Genomic DNA, 18,611 nt, shown 5'->3' with positions numbered 1-18,611 from the left:
TTGACTTAATCTGCTGTATCATAATCAGTCTGTTTATTTAAGTTCAGCTTTTTGGTAGTATTCATTGTTAAAGAGTCTAGCGTTTGTTTAAGTCAACAAACATGGATAAGAAATCATTTGACATTGTATTGGATGAGATAAGAAAGGTAAGAAGCGGCTAATGTCAAAATATCTTATTTATTTTGGAATCGCTTAAGCTTCTAGCTTGCTCTCTCGTCATCCTGTTTCTGTAGTGCGTCTTGACCGATCAGCGCATCAGAGCCATTGAGCAGGTGCATGGCTATTTCTCCAGTAAACAGGTAAATGTTTTACAAGCTTCCTCCATATTTAATAGCCCCAGCTATCCTCATGTGATAAAAGATTAGATTAATTAAGATTAGATTAATCAATCACAAAGCAAAACGATACCTCGAATCATAGATTACTCACTGTATAACCCGTGTTGCATGATCGTTTGTTTACAGTTGTTACAAGATGAATTGTATGATTATTTATTAAAAAAGAGGATGATTGCAAAGAACTCATATTTCAGGATAAAAACACACACACACACACACACACACACACACACACACACACACATATACATATACATATATATATATATATATATATATATATATATATATATATATATATATATACATACATACACACACATAAACACTTTTTTAATGCTTCTGCTTCTGCACTAATACTGTCCTGAAAAATCCACAGGTGATGGAAATATTGAAGTATTTCTCATGGGCTGAACCACAGATCAAAGCTGTTAAAGCTCTGCAGCATGTAAGTAAACCACTGATTTATTTTTATTTATTTGTTCGATTGGGGCCCCAGTTTTATTTTCTCTATTTATATTGTGTGAGATAATCAACTACAACGTTAAAGAAATTAAGACTACCTGCCTAATATTGTGTAGGTCAACCTTCCACCAGCAAAATGGCTCTGAACCTTAGGGACATGGACACGGGACCTCTGGGGGTTTCCTGTTGTGTACAGGGACAGCGGATTCGTTTGGTCCTGATGGTTTCGGGGTGGGGCCTCTGTGGATCAGGGTTGTTCCTACAAATCTTCCTGATGTTTGTTTGGGATCATGGAAGTTTGAAGGCCAGGTCAATGTCAGCAAATCTTTGTCATGCTCTTTGAGTTGTTCCTGAGCATTTGTTTTTTGGGGTTTAACGGTGCATTGTCCTACTGGGGGAGGCCCCTGTCGTTGGGGAGAGCCATTGCCATAGGGGGGTGTGCTTAGTCTACAGCAACGTGGGTGGTATGTGTCAAAGTAATATTTACATAAATAGCTGGTCACAGAATTGAACTGTAGCAATAGTCAAACTATGGTATTTTTATACACTTTCATAATTGTTTGTAATCTGTATCACAGATGTATCTGTGATTAATATAAACAAGTGCAGCAAATACTATGAACTTAGAAAATGTGTTTGTTTAAGTGAAGTTGAAACCTCTTTGTTCCTCAAATATGCTTTCTAATCTGTTGCCTTTAGAAAATGGTTGCAATCCCCACAACAGAAGTCGCAAATATCTTGAACTGCTTCACGTTCTCAAAAGACAGACTGATTGTCTTGGAACTGATAGCCTTGTGAGTACATTTTACAAATGTGTCCAGTAGGTTAAACAACTCATTTTAAACACTGTAACTCAGATGTTGCGTTTAAATCTTAGTGATTTGTACAATTGTTGACTAACTGTTATCCCTTTAAATATTACTCTTCCCATTCAGAAACATTTCAGATGCTCAGAATTATCGGCCAGTGGAGGATCTCTTTCGTATACACTTGTCTGAGAAGAAGCGTGCCCGCAGGATCCTGGAACAGGCAAGTTTAACTTTTAAAAAAATAAGGAGATGATAAACTGTTGTCTGTTGTTTAGGAAGAAGTAATTAATGTAATAAAAAACTAAGATAAACTTTTAAACTAAGAGTGCTATTGTGTTATTTTCCATTAGTTTGCATATTTTAATGTACACACACACACATACAACCTTTAAAATAATAATATTTCTCTCTTATTAGGTCTGTAAGGTTGGCTGCAAGGCTCCCATAGCAATGATCTCCTCCTGTGGAATAATACCAGGAAATCCATATCCTAAAGGCAAACCCAGCTTGGTCACTGGGTCATTTCCTGTAAGTATGAGGTTTGTTGAAGGATACCCAAGTTCTGAACTAACAGACTTTACATACAACTAACATTGCATTACATTACATTGGAAATAAAAATTGATTTTTTTTATTTAAATTGTAAACAACAAAATGGTGCTCAAAGGAGCTTGCAAAGAAAAGCGTCTGGAATTCTTTAAGTTGCTAGAATCACATGAGCCAATTAGAGGATCATCAAGGGGTCCTTTTGTCCCTCTTTGGGAGGATACTCCCACTGGGTTTAAATCTGGGACTCCCCACCATTTGACCTTAGAACTGAAGAAGCTTCTCGGATGAGAGGTGAAACGTCTTCTAGCAACTTAAAGAAGTCCAGACGCTTTTCTTTGCAAGCTCCTTTGACTACGATGACCTGGATGACTGAGAACCTTCACAGACAACAAAATGGTGCATTTCTGGATGTCCTTATCTGTTTTAAATGGGCCTAGTCATTTGAAATAATATAATTTTGTTTTATGGTAACAGGGAAACCCACCAGTAAAAAAGGAAGGCGAGAAGAAAGAAGACACCTCTAACAATATGGAGGGGAAAGGAATTGCTTCCCGAATTATAGGACCATTCAAACCTGTAAGCATGAACGTCAAACACAGACTATAATGATGGTATAAAAAAAAAATTTGCTTCACTTGTTAACCATTGATCATACAAAGGATGTTTTTTCTTATTTTCCTTGATTCTTCCTCACATTCTGACTTTATGTATTCCAGTTATACAGAACTTGCTGATCACCTAAGTGTTTTATATCTTTGTGATCCTTTTTTCAAGTTCCCCTCAACATACAATCCTCATCGACCTGTTCCTTACCCAATACCACCGTGCCGACCCCACGCCACCATTGCACCAAGTAAGAAACACCACAGAAGCAACACACTCCCACCTCTGGTTTCCTTTGCATTTCCCTATACAACCTATCAGTTATTGAAAAGGTGGATACCAAGCTCCGAGACAATTCAATTAATACTGATGCCTAAAGAGGTGCACTTAACCATGTTTTCTTATTGCCATCTGGGATTGGTTTGGGTGCAGTAAGTAGTGGGGTGTGTGATTCTTTTATGTGTATGAATGTGTGGTGGACACGCTTAATATTTACAACTGCTGCTTAGGTGCATACAACAACGCAGGCCTTGTTTCTATGGGAGGGGTTATAACAGCCAACGTACCCCCACCCCCCTACAACTCCACCCACAAAGTAGCAGGTATGATCCAATGACAGCAACCATGTACGTGTGAGTGTGAGAGCAAATAGACACTCGTTGAAGCTTGCTGCCTAACACACTGGCATGCTGCTTACCTGTGCTTCTCCAGTTTAATGGCTTTATCAGGTAAAGATGTCTTTCCCACTTCTCTTGGGAACACTGAGTGACCAGAAATAAAGTCCACTGTGATTTTAATTAAAATCGTCCATTTAGATTAGTCGGAGAACATTTTATTGTCGTTTTTCCCATCCACTTCCAGTATTACAGTATTTCGGATACATTTAACTTGATAATTCTTCTTGTAATAAATGTGGAGGACTAAACTGAAAAAGTACCAAATTACCTTTCAGTGCAAGTGATGCAGTAGCACAGTACAACACTACAAAGCACCCAGCACATGTACCAGACAAATGAGAAGTAGTTTCAGTAAAAACAAATCAGTGATTTTTCTACTGTTTTTTTTTTTTTTTTTCTCTTGTAGATATTTTGGTTTTCTGGTCAGTCAGTGTAGATGTATGTTTTTGATCACTTGTGGGGTTGGGATTTGGGTTGACTAGCCTGGGAATAACTTCAAACTAATGTCACTCGTTTTCTTTCTGGATTCATGCTTTGTGCTGGCATTTAACACGCATCGCTTGGGATGACTTGTTTTCCAAATGCAGCGTCTTATCACTTTTCACAATTGAAATACATCTTTTGAAGGCCTTTGGGGAGATTTGTGATCTTAAATGCAAAGATTTATTGTAGCCAGAATGTTCAGATAAAAACAATTTTAGCATGTCCCAGTGTGTTATGTAAACCTTTCCCCAAAGGTAAAAAGAAGACATATTTTGATCTTGAAAATTGTTTTAAATTTCAATTTAATGAGCTGCATGTATGAATGCTCTATATGCAAGTTTATTGGCTCTTTGCTGGGCGTTCCTGCCTACATCCTGGAGTAAAACATGTTTGTAAACAGTATTACTAAAAAAAAACATTTAAAAAATAAATAAAATGCAACATTTTTTCGATTTAAGTCCATGCATGTCAGATAATAGTAGTCATTAGTTCGCACATTTAGCTAACTATAATCTCCTTCTTTACAGGTTACAATAAACCAGGCAATCCACAGAACACCACACCTGGAATTAACAGCGGGCCCCTCCTCATTCCTCATGGGTCCACACCAGTCCCAAACCAGGCCTCTCCTGCTCCTCCCACTACCCCCATCACGCCAGTTTTCCCAGGAATGGTGCCCTCTCACAACCTCAACGCCCCCTCTCCCTCACCTGCTCCATCCCCATCTGTAATCAAAGCAGGACCACAGACTCCCACTGGTCATGCTACACCTACACCCTCATCTGTCATTAAAGCGCACACCCCATCAGGCACACCTTGTGGAACTCCTGTCCCTGGCAGTGGGGGCTTCTCCCCTTTCCACGCAATTTCCCGACCAGGCACCCCTGCTACTTCACGCAGTGCCCCAGAGTCCCTGTCTCAGACGAACTCCAGTCAGCAGAAGGTTTATTCTCAGTCCACAGAACACCAGTCAGGATCACCCTTCCCTGGCATACACCCACAAGCAGGTAACTCTTCTGGGTCAGTGATCCGAAGTTACACCCCATCTGGACCGCAGTCTCTTCCCCCTGGACGCTCCACGCCAGTAATTCCGAGCTGTTCCACCCCAGGTCCCAGTCCTAAACCTTCCCCTGCTCATTCTGCACAGGCTCAGGCAGTTGTGGCTGGAGCCTTGAACAGACACAGTGCGGGTAGTAGCAGTGGCAGTAATAGCCCTGTACCCTCTGCCTTCAAGGGTACCTCTCGCTCTGGCACACCAAGCTCTGCACAGGCTGCTCTAGCACGTCCCTACGGCCTCTCACACCCTTCAGGTTCTCCTCAAGTCTCTCTCCCTAGTCCTGTTGGTCTCACTGGCCTACAAGCGCTGTCTTCCAGCAATGCACCCTCTCATTACCCGGGCCTGTCACCTTTTCCCTCCCTTTCTTCATCTCTGCCTCCTTCAACTGTCCCCTCATCCATGCCAACAATGTCCCCAACTACCAAGATTTCTAACCACCCACCAACAACCATCTACTCTGGCTTGGCTCCAAATGCTCCTCCGAGTGCAGCCTCTCCTTTTGGTCTAGGCCTCACCTCTGCTCCCTCTATATTCCCAGGCCTTCCACCTGGGGCTAGCCCAACTGCCTTCCCTGGACTTGGTGTGGCAGGGGGGCATGGTGCTGGGAGCCCTGTTTTAACTTCATTTATTGGACTACCAGGGGCCACTCCATCTACAGTGGCATCAGTGGCACCACTGCAGGCGGCGGCGGCAGCAGCAGCAGCAGTCGGCGTTCCATCATCTTCACCAGTTTTACCAGGCTTTGCGTCTGCCTTCAGCTCCAATTTCCAGCCTGGGTATGTGTCCTCTTTACTAGCCAGTATACAGAAACTGGGCTGTGTGTGCCATAATCTGCTCTATGTGTGACAATACAGCATTGACTTCCTGATATTAAACTGAGTTTGAACGCCAAACGCTTACCTGTTATAGTATTCATGTATTGTAGTAATGAAAGGGAAAAGTAGACTGCATTAAGAATTTGGACACGATGACACCATGTGACACAGATTTCCAGTAGCTTATAGCTTATAAAATAGCTGGAAAAAAGGGCATCGTAAATCATAACTACTTTCCACTTTGTTATTGTCTGATAACCGAACAGTTCATTTAGATAGTGCAAGGAGCACATGGAGTGCAAGCATTAGACTTTTTTTTGTGATGTCTCAAATAGTCCTTCAGCAGCATTGCTCAACTGTTTACTCCGTCATATGTAGTGTGATATGTTTTCCTTGAACAAGTAATGCAAGCAGAAGGTTTCCTTTTGTTGAACTCGAAAGGGACAAACTGTCTTGTAGGAGGAATTAAATGAGCCACCACATTATTTAGTAACAACAAGTATAATAATATGCACACACATGACAAGTGTCATATCATAAGCTGCCTTTATGTTGCTAGTATAATTCTTACATTCTTATGAAAAGTAGTCTTAGAATTGGCTGGATACTAACACCATGCACACAGACTTAAAGGAGAGTCTTCGCTGGTTGCATGGCAACGGCTCAGCTGTACAGCAGTACATGGACTTTTTGTCAGCTGTTTTTAAATGTCAGCTCGTGTACACATTTAAAAAAAGGACAGATAACATGCAGGTGGTGTTATTGTTTATTATGTGCCATTTTTAAGACCATGCATGCGCATATTCCAGGTTGAGCGGTGGACTCCAGCCTCCAGGCAGTAGCGGGTTTCCTGGCTTACTGTCGTTCCAAGTGCCAGGCTTCTCTCCCTCTGCCTCCCCCGCTGCACTCAGTGGCCTCCACAACCCAGCTGTGCAGTCTGCCCTGCTGCAGGTAAATGCGCACAAAACCACACACACACAAATGTTCTGACCAAGTTTTAAAAAAACAAAAAGAACTGAATATTATGTTGTTGTAAACACTGATTTTCTTATCTTGTTCCAGCCTCATCCCCCTTCTGCTTTGGAGAACTTCACTACTCAACCTAACAGCTTCACCAACTACCCTGCAGGCCCAGGACACACGTTCCCTATCCAATCGGGGCTGCACCAACCGTTGGGCTGGCCGTGAAACCTACAATAGTTGTGAAACATTGAGTAAAAAAGTAACATTGACTCCTGCCACACCTCTTAGCAGGTGATACAATTTCTATTTGTCCTTGAACCCCAGATGAGCACATGACAGTTAATCACTGTGTATGTTGGAACAGGAGTGAAATGGGTCAAATAGTCTGTGGGGGAAAAGGCATAATTGTAATATCATTCATAGTGAAGCGTTGTAAATATTAATTGTGAAAGTTGTTAGTTTGACAGGTAGACTGTGAGTGATTTCATTATTAGCCTGACTTGCCTGTTTTTAATCAAACTTAGAACATTTATAAATGAATAATGAATTATAGAGTATTAGAAAAGTCCACATAACATTATGTAATAAATTGACCTCAGTCCTGAGCCACAGTAGTATCTCATTTCCAATTACAGAGCAAATGAAATGCTAATGAAATAGATTGACAGGCATAAGATATAGTATTGTAACATGATTTTTTTTTTTTGATGATGTCCCCGTTATGCTAATTTCTAATCTAAAAATTTACAGCACAGTGGTCTTCTTTAACATGTGAAAATGTTAAGTTTGTCTCAGTTTTTTTCTTCTTCTAAAAACATCAGGTTTTTAGCAGTACACTTTGGGCTGTTTTAAATTGGTAACGAGGGGGTGCTTCACCAATTCTTGTTTGTTCAGTTATGTAACACAAAAATAGGTAAATGAGAACAGTTTTATTTACAGTTAAGCTGCATTAAATTAAAGTTACTGTGAGCACAGCGTGTAGAAAAGGGGCAGACAGATCCGATTCTGTAATTTTAGCGATGGAAACAACTTCTTTTTTTTCTGCTGATGCTGGGACATTGCCACCACCTCAGTTGCTGGGAGTGCACGGAGATTCTTGATGCTTTTGTAGCTGAAGTGCAGATCATTGTAAGGACTCTGTCTACATCTCAGTTTCAAATTGAGTGTTTCCAGCACTTCTAAACTTCATTTGGAGAAGGCTTTCGTAAAGAATAAATAGGAAAAACCTCACAAAGCATAGCAGGGGCACATACTAAAGTATGCAAACTACAAATGAATGTGCTGTGTCAGGGGTTAGTTTGTAGTACATACAAAAACTTGCATTTGGCAGCTCTACACAAGTGTGTTTTTTGTTTGGTTTTTTTTTCATTCTTTTCTTTTCAGTGAACATATTTGTGACTGCAATTTTCTGTGATTCTCATGTTTACAAAGTTTATTTCTCATATGTGACACTGCTGTGACTGCTACTACAACATTTATCCAGAATAAGGGTATGCAGGCATTTTTTTTTTGACATTGTCACTTTTTTTTTATTATATTCTGTAGTTTAACAGATTGAAAGCTGTACTTTTGCCCCTCTTTGCTCCTTAGTAGTTTTCCATTCTACTGGGATTATCTCAATGACAATGACCTTTGTCTTGAGTAATAGATGTTTTGTATGCTACACAGTTTTTATTTTATTTTTTGCCCTTTTTAAAAAAATGTTTCCAGTGAACTGCTGGTTACTGTATCTGTAGTCTATGTGATGCCATTACTGTCGACATCTCTTGAATAAAAATACTGGAGCTGGACAAAATAATGGAAACAAAGTTTATTTTAACCATAAAGCTACACGTATACATCAACTCAATTTTGAAGATTCACTTAACTACAAATCCTAAATGACTGCATCTATTTAATATCCACTTTGGTTCCTAACCTTGATTTGAATGGTTTTACAACCTGCGTACGTTCCACTTACCCCACCATATGCAAAGCTTAGCACAAGCGTCGCTATTGCTCAACACACAAAGTCATGTGTCAATTAGTCATGGAAAAATTTTTTCCATTTGAGTTCTTTGATCAGAATATGTTTGCTAATTATATATAAAAAAAACTTTTTGTGATTTTTGTTTTGTACAGTTTAGCTTTTTTGTAAAACTATTAAACACTTTTTCAGTCAGTGCAATTAGGATTATTCATCTAAACCTGTATACATGTATTTAATTTTCTAGGGAATTACAGAAGTAAAAAGGGTTATTGCTCCAATGGATCCTCAGCAGTAAAGCTGGCTGGCTGATTTTCCCCTACATAGTAAAAGTACAGCATAAGTAAATTGAATTACATTTTACATCGTACGTACACTGTACTGTTCAGGTCGTGGGCAATGTTATGGAGTGACATTTTTGTGTGTAACGTGAAGTGTACTTTGCAACATTTCACAAAATCTGCTTTCAACATCAGGCTTTAACTGGTTCCTCATTCTAGTAGTAAGGGAAACAAAGGAATGCATTTCTATTTGACAGAAGCATGGTGGGGAAATTATTAAAATGTAATTATAGCTTAATTATATTATTTCCAGCTTACATCTTACTATAAATTACATTTTAATCGTGAACACAAATTGTATCTTATTTGATTTAAATGATTTGTTTCTTTGCTATCTATCCGTCTATCTTAAAATGAAATAAAACCCGAAGATCTTTAGTGTTAAACTTAAAGCATTAAGAAATAAAAAATAATGAAAATACAAAATTATAATACGGTTTTTTTATGTAAACATCACAGCAGAAATAAAAGTTTATAGTAATAAATATATCGATATACTGTACTGTTTCCCATGTGGTTCATACATGTCACGTGGTTTTTGATTTTCTTCTTCTTTTCTTTTTTTGCACGTGCTATCTAGAATTTTACAGCCTCTAAGATTATCCATTTGCCTGGAAGAATCATGATGATAGTACTCTGTTACTGTGGCGATGATTGACCCTGAATCAGAGCCACGCCTACACCTTGAGCCACATTGTATTGCAGCAGGGCTTCTTTAAAAGGCGCACTTGCTCCAGTTCAGGCACACTTCAACAAACTCTCTCTAAACGCACTTCCTACTAACCACTCTCAGTTTTACCAGCATATGGAAATGGAAGACCAGATGGAAAGCCAGAAGAGGAGAGGAATGAGCAAAGAGGACTTGATATGTAAGCTGACTTTCAATATCATTATTATTATTACTTCGTGTTTTTAGGGTTCGATATCCTGTTACTGGCTGTGCTAAGTAAGCTATTACTATTACTACTACTACTTCATTCGAGAACAGAGTTATATCCTTCTCCAACAAGGCACAGTGTTATTGTTGGCCAACAATTACATGTAAAATATCATCCTTGTTCTGTGAGTCATTTTAGTATCAGTTTTATATCTGTATAGTCGGTGTGGAGATGGAAAGCAGCTAAACAGACTAGGGTTATAGTTTGACTCTATCGTCATAGTGACAGAAATCACATGCCACCAAGACAAACAGTCCCAAAGCATGTGACTTTTTTTATGTGTGTGTGCACTGGTGAAAAGGAAGCGCTGTCATGTTCGCATGTATGGAAATGTCCTTTATGTGGGCGTTGATAAGGGGTTGTTTCCATATCACTTTTTACCCCATTGTTTTTATTATCACCAGCCTGTCGGACAAGATAATGCCAAACGGATAGCTGTGCGGGCAGCATTTCTATTTTTGACGTAGGTAAAATATTACCTGGGTGCAGAGATCGGTTAGTGTACTGAGACAGCTAAGATTTCCTTAAATGTCTTAGCTAAGTTTCTACAACTCAACTAAAAGTATGCAAGTATGCTTATTATTTTTTCTCTAAAATGAAATATACAGATATTAAAAACAGGCACAATGAAAGCTGTGATTGAAATAACATGATCATCTTGTATTATTTTTAAAATATATAACTTCTAAATAATAATGGATTGGATTTATATAGCGCTTTTCAAGGCACCCAAAGCGCTTTACAATGCCACTATTCATTCACTCTCACATTCACACACTGGTGGAGGCAAGCTACAGTTGTAGCCACAGCTGCCCTGGGGCAGACTGACAGAAGCGAGGCTGCCATATCGCGCCATCGCCCCTCTGGCCAAGACCCGTAGGCAAGTAGGGTAAAGTGTCTTGCCCAGGGACACAACGACCAGGACAGAGAGCCCTGGGATCGAACCGGCGACCTTCCGGTTACAGATGCGATTCCCAACCCCCTGAGCCACGGTCGCCCAATAATAGCCGTAGAACATATGAAACATCTGAGGTGGGTTTGCAAGGTGGATTGAAACGCCTGCAGACTTCAGTACAGTGGTCTCAGTCTCACAGCAACACATTCAAACCACAGGAAGCTGTTTCCTGTTGCTGATCGATGTCCTCTTGTTTGAAGGCATAAACAACACCTTTCTTTCTTCTTCTTCTTTTTTTTTTTTTTTACCACAGAAAAGATACCACAGAGCATAATAGCAAAATAAAGGTCATCTCTCAACTTTATATTAAAGTATACTTAAGATCATCCTATAGTAGCCCTGTTTAGTGATTCACATTGGAGTCATTTTGTAATGCTTTTATTGTAAACCATATAAAGAGGCTCAAATGCTGTTATTAGAGGTGAAACCTATTACACATAGCACCTCTCCCAAATTAATTTTTTTTAAAGGAGATGATATTGCATGACTAAACATTTGTGTAAACTGTAGGATGGAAAACTGAGTGTGAGTGTAATTGTCTGAAGGAAAATATGAATTACAACTGTGTAAACAGGCCTTCTTATTTACCCGTGCCTGCGCTCTGGTTTCCACCCACGCACTTTTGCATTGTGTGGCGGCCTACTTGGCAGATGAGGGTTAAAAGCCGTCCCTCAGGTGTCCTGTGTGGTAGATACAGAAAGCCAAAAGATCTCACCTCCAGTTCCAAAGGGATCCACAATAAATTTAAGCAGGTTAGTCATCTGGGACATTCTGTACTTAAATGTCTCAGATAAGTTTTTTTTTTGCCTTGTTACAATTCCAGGCGCTCATTTTATTTTTATTATTCCCAATGAAAACCAGCTCACGTATAAAATAAGCAGATAAATTAGCCGTGAAGCTGAGACTTACGCTTCAACATTACAACATTTCCCTAATGCTGCTTAATAATCCAACATAAAGTTAAACATCATTGTTTAATGGCCACGTCACAAAACCGCAGAGAAAGACTGTACACCATGAGTCTGGAATACACTGACCCTTCTCTGTTTTTAATGGCTTCTTTTCACAAACAAAGCAGAAATCCCAAGATTGTATTGCGTGAGTAAATATTTCAGTGTGTGCACAGAGCATGGGAGAGTGTTTTCATGTGTACGCTAACAGTTTAGCTCTCTGTGTATCTGTGTTTGCTCTAGGATGGAAATCTGAGGAAATATACACAGATAGGTATCACAATAACAAAGAAAATATTTATTTTAATGGTTGACACGGACCTTTTGTTTAATCCCAACATTTAAGATAAGCTGGAAATGTGAGGAGCAGTCCAACAATAAGACCATTATGAACTGTGGGAAAATATTAATTACAATTGTCGGCACGTAATCCACTTTTGAATAGTTTGTTGATCTTTTAGCAGCTGAAGCTTGAGAGCTTGAAGAAGATCTTTGTGTACCTCACCGAATCAGAACCAATTTTCTATGTAAGCGTGATTAAAGCTAATACTTATGACAAGGTAACTTTCTTCTCCATCCACGTATGGGTGTCAAAGTGTGCCAAACACATTTAAACACACGCCGTCTCTGTTTTTCTCTCTCTTTAGCCGAACGCACAGGGTCTTTGGGAGCGTGCGGCTGGATCATAGTTATACTCGCTGGCCTGTTCACAGTTCTGCTCTTCCCCATAACGATCTGGTTTTGTCTGAAGGTGAGCGAGATAACTAAATAAGCACAGTGGGCTGAGGAGCTGAAACCACAGTTTCCTTTGCTGCTGTGAACATGAACTCAGCTTGTGTTTTTGGTCTTGCAGATCGTTCAGGAGTATGAGCGAGCTGTCATCTTCCGACTGGGCCGCATCACAGACAGGAAGCCTAAAGGACCAGGTAGAAACGCTCAGGGTTTGCACATTTGTTGGGTTCTTAGACAAAAGAATTTGTATTTACTTTATTTATTTTGTCCACAGGAATTTTCTTTGTTTTGCCATGCACTGACTCCTTTGTGAAAGTGGATCTGCGAACCATTTCATTTGACATCCCACCACAAGAGGTAGGATTGTAGACGAACAACAAAATGATGTAAAATTGCCCCCTTGCAGCATTATAAAATGACTCATCATGCTGGTATATGTATTTCTTTTATAGATCCTGACCAAAGATTCAGTTACAGTTAGCGTAGATGGCGTGGTCTACTTCCGCGTCAGTGACCCCATCGCATCTGTGGCCAATGTTAGCAATGCTGACTTTTCCACCCGTCTGCTGGCACAAACCACCCTTAGAAATGTCCTGGGAACCAAGAACCTGGCTGAAGTCTTGTCTGACCGCGAGGGCATCGCTCACAGCATGCAGGTATAAAACGTGTGTGATGTGGTTTTTAGAGGTTTTTCAGAAGCCAGAAAATCCCCTTTAGATGAATCTGAATATGAAAAACCCAGTTCCATTTTATTTTTGGCATCATATTTCTAATACCTAAAAAAAGACTCGGATGTGCGTAGTATCTGCTCTGTTTCCCAAACATACTGTGTATTTACACTGTAAGCTGTAGCTGTGATCATCTCTTCTTCTTGACTTTTCCAGTCTAACTTGGATGAAGCCACAGACAACTGGGGGATCAAGGTGGAGCGTGTGGAGATAAAAGACGTGAAGCTGCCGGTTCAGCTGCAGAGGGCCATGGCCGCTGAGGCCGAGGCTGCGCGAGAGGCCAGGGCTAAGGTCTGGAAATGTCGCACATGAAATACTTCCTAGAAGTGCATTATTCATTTCACGCTTTTGACTTTTAAATGACTTATTTTGCATTTCTTGATTACTCACTCTGTTTTGATCCACGCACAGGTGATCGCAGCAGAGGGTGAGATGAATGCATCCCGGGCCCTGAAAGAGGCTTCCCTTGTGATTGCCGAGTCTCCCTCAGCCCTTCAGCTTCGCTACCTCCAGACTCTCAACACCATCGCAGCAGAGAAGAACTCCACCATTATCTTCCCCCTGCCCATGGATGTCATTTCCCACTTCATGAGGAAGTGAGGTCGCCGGCTTGATGACGCCTCAGCTTGTTGCTCATCGTGAAGCTTGAATCAAACGACTGATTTGCATATATGTGCATAAAAAAACAAAAAGCTGTTGCGAATGCCAAACAGTAATCACAGAAAATCTTCATGTTTACTTCAAGGTGTGACTTGACTAAACCTGTTGTTATTTGTCTAGAACAATATTCTGATAAACTTTTCCAGTAAGTTGTCTGCAATTCATTATACAGTGCATGAATGACTGAATGTTTTCTTATATTTCCGTAAATGAACAAAGCTTTTGCTGCTTTGTAATTATTGTGTTTGTAACATTCTTTATAGTTTATATTCTCATCGCTTAACAGATTATGTTATTTCTCTTTTGAATTTATTTGTTAACTACCAAAAGATTCTTTCATTTCCAAAAATAAAAGTAATATAAAAAGAAGTAACATCTTGTGTAGAGAATTATTTCGTGGCGTCTTAAAAGATGAGAAGATTGTTGTTTGAAGAAAAGACAAGTGATGACAAAAAGTAAGTCAGGGCTTTGAACTATTAAACTAGCTCTGAATATACAGCAGCTAAACACACGTTAGTACTACTAAAATGAACACAAGGATTTCCCTCACTTTTCTTAAACATTTTAATACTCTGCTCTCCCCCAAAAAGAACAAATCAAAGGCATCAACATACTGTGCATCACATTACATTGATGAACTATTTCATTCTTCATTTTCTAGGTCTCCTACGCTACAGTTACATTTTTGACAATCACAAATGCTGAGAGGTTAAATAAGAGAAAGGGAGAGCGATAAAACAGCAAAGACAGAAAAGAAAAACAAAACAAAAAACATGCTTCTATTACTCTGTTGGTGCACTAAGACACAGCTCATGTTGTAAATGTATTTACATTCAAACGTACAATCAGTGCCAGAACAAACAATATTCTGTAAACCTTGTTCCTCTACCAGTTCCAAAATGAGTCTTTGTATAGTTTACACACACAAATTCAAATTTAAGAGCTGAAAGTCGACAAACATTTGCTACGACAGCATTTAAATATTAAAATGGGCATTTTGCCCCCTAATAAATGGAATAAATTACTCGTGTATTACGGGGAGGCTCAGCCAAGTGCTACATGTTAAATGGCTGCTACATAGTCGTCAGACAAAAGGTCCTTGTATATTAAACAAAATCACATGAACAAATTGTAAAAAAGGAAAAAAAAAACCCTAAAACGCAGTAGTTAGGTTTTTGACATTCAGCACATAGTAAGATGTCCACAGGACACATTGCAGGGTCACTACAATACCAGTTTATTGTTTAGAAATGAAAGTCCATTCAGTGGTGAAATATTCATTAAATACGACACTGGTAACTTTGCGCTGTCACTTGTAAACAGTAGTTTTGTTGCATCCATGTTGACTGTAGTTTTTTGCAGCTTAAATAACTTTTTAGGAGAAACCTAAAGAATCTTTCAGTGTCGGTGAATTGTGGTCCTAAAAAAACTGAAAACACAGTGACTTTCTGACTGGCATGTTCTTTTTGACATTCTCAAAAACTGTTAGTATAGGTACAAAATCAGTCACAATTGAGATACTTTTTTTCCCCCCTTTTCAACGCCAACATTTGCTCGTTTAAGAACAGTTAACCCTGTGTACGTCTCATACAAAAAAAAAGATCCATGAAAAGAATCCCGCTTCTATTTCTTTCTTTCTTTTCAGGACTGTCAAAAGTGCTGGTATAGCAAATACAACTTTAGTTAAAGGTAATGAAAAACTGGTAACTCAGAAACGCCATATATTTTACATGCTGGTAACATTTTCATCTGTAAGTGAACAGAAGATGTAACCAGGGGCGGTTTTAGAAATGTTAAGAATTGGTGCCCCCCGACGCAGCCCTATTCCCCCCTTTCATGCATCTATTAAACTATTAACAATATTTGATCAGCTTCTAAATCTAACTCATGCTCCCATTAGCGCTGCCAACTTCATCTTTTCTCCTGGGCCTGATGTATTTACAGTGACCCCTTTTTAACATATCTGGACTTTTTTAGCTTTGTTGTTGTTGTTGTTGTTGTTGTTGTTGTTTATTTGTGAGTAAATCTGAGATTATACTGTACACAAATTTGATCTTGGCTTGTTCGAAGCTGGACGAGAGATTAAGACCCTGAGGGGAAGTTAATCTGAAGAGTACAGTACAGGAGGCAGGTATAACATACTGTGTGCTATAAAATATTTCTCATTTGTATATATCAGTTGTTGGTTTCTCTGTTGTATTTGATATAAATGAAAAATTATCTTGGGGAATATCTTGGAAATGTATAATGCTGTGTTGAGAAGCTCTCTCTATATTTATATAAAAAAGAAAGGATTTCTAATCTAATTTTAGAAAACAACTCCCTGAACAATATATTCTCGCACACCGGAAATCCAGCGTAGCTCGCAACAACATGATAATCAAAGAATAAAAAGTGTTGTTCAGATAAACAAACCAGAAGAATATCTGAAGAAGTTAACAGACCGAGAAAGGACTACGTTACTGTACTACACCACGAAGAGGTAAACGGAGGGTTCGTTTTTGAAAATTTACATAGCTTATAGATACTATATTTTACCATACGACACCATCAATGTACAGTTTTCTGCAGAAGTTTGTGCATCAGTGGGCAAATTACATTCTTTACAGCATGTTGTCTTATAAAAATCTTTAAGGTCTGTTAAGTTAACAAAGCTTTGATGCTTTAAAAGTTAGCTAGCTATTAGATAGTAAGATAGATTTTGTGCATGCTGCAAAGTTTTAAAGTTAATGAAACAAGAATCTGGGCATTAGGGTCTGAACAAAAGGGTTTCACTTCAAAAACTTTGCAGTCTCCTCAGAGGTGCAAAACTTTTGCAAAAAACTGCATGTGTGAAGACAACCAGTCACATAATATGCAGTATATCCGCTTTCTCCTCAGGTACATCACGTTCGACTTGTGACCTGTAGGTGATATTTTATAAGTAACTAACGCCATTTATTTTCTTCACACCTCGAGCTTAATAAATAGACAAATCACAGCAATAATAAGTTCCATGTTAAAACTGGAAGACTTTCACAGTACATGCTTGCTAAGTAGCAAAACACATGTAATAAATTAGATAGAAACGTTTCTTTATAAAGAAATCCACAACATTTAAAACAGTGATTCCTGTGCTAGGTTTTCCCCCCTTAGCTTTGAGCTCCGCGGTAGCTGTGTGATTTTTGTTGACGTTGCCGTTGAGCTAGAGACACAACAGACGGCACATTCCCACTGAGGTAAATCCAAAATGGCAGACATAGTTTTTGCAAGTTGACCTGAGGGATCCCAGAAGTGAAGAGTAGCTCATGTGTAGGAAGACCTGGCAAGGTTTTAAAAGACATAAGTTCTTTGTGTTTTGCTGATAAAAATGGCTGGGGTTCCAAGTAAATCTGTCAGCTAAAATTAAGTAATTACAAAATTTTAAATACAGTTTGAGGAAGGTAAGAAACATGACTTTTAGGTGTTTTTTTTAATATACAAACCAATTCTTTATCCAAAGTCCTTTATAAATAAAACATTGGTCGTTCTCTGCTGGTGAGGTTGCAGGACCCAGTTTAAGGCGCTTTGTTAGGGATTTTTTTAGAGATACAATCCAAAAAAGGAGAAACATTAATTCATGATTTCATGAAAGCATGGGAAACTAATCCCAATTAGAAATTATAGCTTATTTTACATAGTTGATATATTTGTGTTCGTACCACCCCAGAGTATGTGCTGTAGTGCCAGCAGTGTGCTACTTTCCATCTGTAAATGTGCACTGTTGTACTATGTACTGTGCAGGACTCACAACTACCCATGCAGGGGAAGTTTACAGCACCGTTTGTGCCGCTATCATACATTATCTACAACCTACAAGTCAAGACTATTTCAGTAAAAGTGTGGGCTGGGAAAAAGGAGCTTGCTGTCATTATCACAGTATGTATCCACATTGTGTTTCTGTGTATGATGATACTTTCATATGATGGACACCAACAGCTGTAGAGCCTGATAAAAGTACAGGACTGTGTAACCTCATTGCTTTAGCACTGAGTGTACAGTCTGTCCAGTTTATGCTGTGATGACTGGAAACCACAGGCTTGCAAAAAACAACAAACTGAAGGTTGGGAAAGAGAAAATAAAATAAAGGTCAAATGAGTCAGAAGAGAAAATTGAGAAGGGAAAGAACTTATCTCTGCAAAGAGCTGAGAGAAGTATTTGAATTACAGCGACTGCGTGATGCCCTGTGCGTGGGTGTGACATGGGTGGGTGAGTAATTCTGATTAGTTACTGCCCTGTGTGTGGGTGTGGCTGGTCCCGGTGAGAGATTCTGATTGGTAGCAGCAGCTCTGTGGGAGGGAGAGGAGTACTGGGCCTGCTGAGGACAGCCATGGCAGTGAGTGGGGGAGTCACACCCTGCTACAGGTGAAGAGGAAAATAATGGGGATGAGGGAAGTGGTGAGGTAGAGAAGGAGCGGTGGAGTGGGGAGGACGCTGGAGACACGAGAGGGCTGGTCTGGAGACGCCACAGCAACTCCTCGTTGTTCCGACTCAGGCGCTTCTTCTCAGTGCTCTCCTTCTCAACGGACTCGTGGAGGTTTGCGTTCTCCTCAGACAGTTGTCT

At 39.5% G+C, this 18,611-nt stretch overlaps 3 protein-coding genes across 5 annotated transcripts in view; 2 read left to right on the top strand and 1 right to left on the bottom strand.

The window, feature by feature from the left end:
- The first annotated feature begins 85 nt into the window (after nt 1-85).
- On the top strand, nt 86-8,757 carry proser1 (proline and serine rich 1). 2 transcript variants are annotated; one of them, XM_026182036.1, is made up of 12 exons: nt 86-146; nt 234-299; nt 718-786; nt 1,503-1,597; nt 1,739-1,832; nt 2,030-2,140; nt 2,636-2,737; nt 2,936-3,014; nt 3,274-3,366; nt 4,452-5,757; nt 6,606-6,747; nt 6,859-8,757. In XM_026182036.1, the coding sequence occupies exons 1-12, from the start codon at nt 102-104 to the stop codon at nt 6,982-6,984; spliced, it is 2,328 nt and encodes a 775-aa protein (XP_026037821.1). In that variant the 5' UTR covers nt 86-101; the 3' UTR covers nt 6,985-8,757. The 2 variants fall into 2 exon arrangements, with proteins under 2 accessions (XP_026037821.1, XP_026037822.1); XM_026182037.1 differs by lacking the exon at nt 3,274-3,366.
- An 895-nt stretch (nt 8,758-9,652) lies between these two features.
- stoml3b (stomatin (EPB72)-like 3b) lies at nt 9,653-14,347 on the top strand. The gene is made up of 7 exons (XM_026181981.1): nt 9,653-9,935; nt 12,557-12,660; nt 12,763-12,835; nt 12,916-12,998; nt 13,094-13,297; nt 13,526-13,660; nt 13,781-14,347. The coding sequence occupies exons 1-7, from the start codon at nt 9,872-9,874 to the stop codon at nt 13,967-13,969; spliced, it is 852 nt and encodes a 283-aa protein (XP_026037766.1). The 5' UTR covers nt 9,653-9,871; the 3' UTR covers nt 13,970-14,347.
- A 232-nt stretch (nt 14,348-14,579) lies between these two features.
- mtus2a (microtubule associated tumor suppressor candidate 2a) overlaps nt 14,580-18,611 on the bottom strand; it is a 53,899-nt gene continuing 49,867 nt past the window's right edge. For both annotated transcript variants that reach the window (XM_026181596.1, XM_026181597.1), the window contains exon 16: nt 14,580-18,609. In XM_026181596.1, coding sequence (XP_026037381.1) covers nt 18,177-18,609 — 433 coding nt within the window. In that variant the 3' untranslated portion in view covers nt 14,580-18,176. The remainder of the gene's footprint in view (nt 18,610-18,611) is intronic.

Source organism: Astatotilapia calliptera, chromosome 10 (genome assembly GCF_900246225.1).
Source record: "Astatotilapia calliptera chromosome 10, fAstCal1.2, whole genome shotgun sequence".
Lineage (NCBI taxonomy): Eukaryota > Metazoa > Chordata > Actinopteri > Cichliformes > Cichlidae > Astatotilapia > Astatotilapia calliptera.
Note: the sequence above shows the minus strand (reverse complement) of the source record. Positions and strands in the feature narration are given on the sequence as shown.

Bases quoted from the DNA above. Each gene is read 5' to 3' on its own strand.
- proser1 (XM_026182036.1), top strand. From the start codon at position 102: ATGGATAAGAAATCATTTGACATTGTATTGGATGAGATAAGAAAG. The intron at 1,833-2,029 runs GCAAGTTTAACT...CTCTCTTATTAG, and splicing joins CCCGCAGGATCCTGGAACAG to GTCTGTAAGGTTGGCTGCAA. The intron at 3,015-3,273 runs GTAAGAAACACC...ACTGCTGCTTAG, and splicing joins CCACGCCACCATTGCACCAA to GTGCATACAACAACGCAGGC.
- stoml3b (XM_026181981.1), top strand. From the start codon at position 9,872: ATGGAAATGGAAGACCAGATGGAAAGCCAGAAGAGGAGAGGAATGAGC. The intron at 9,936-12,556 runs GTAAGCTGACTT...CTCTCTCTTTAG, and splicing joins GAGCAAAGAGGACTTGATAT to CCGAACGCACAGGGTCTTTG. The intron at 12,836-12,915 runs GTAGAAACGCTC...TTTTGTCCACAG, and splicing joins CAGGAAGCCTAAAGGACCAG to GAATTTTCTTTGTTTTGCCA.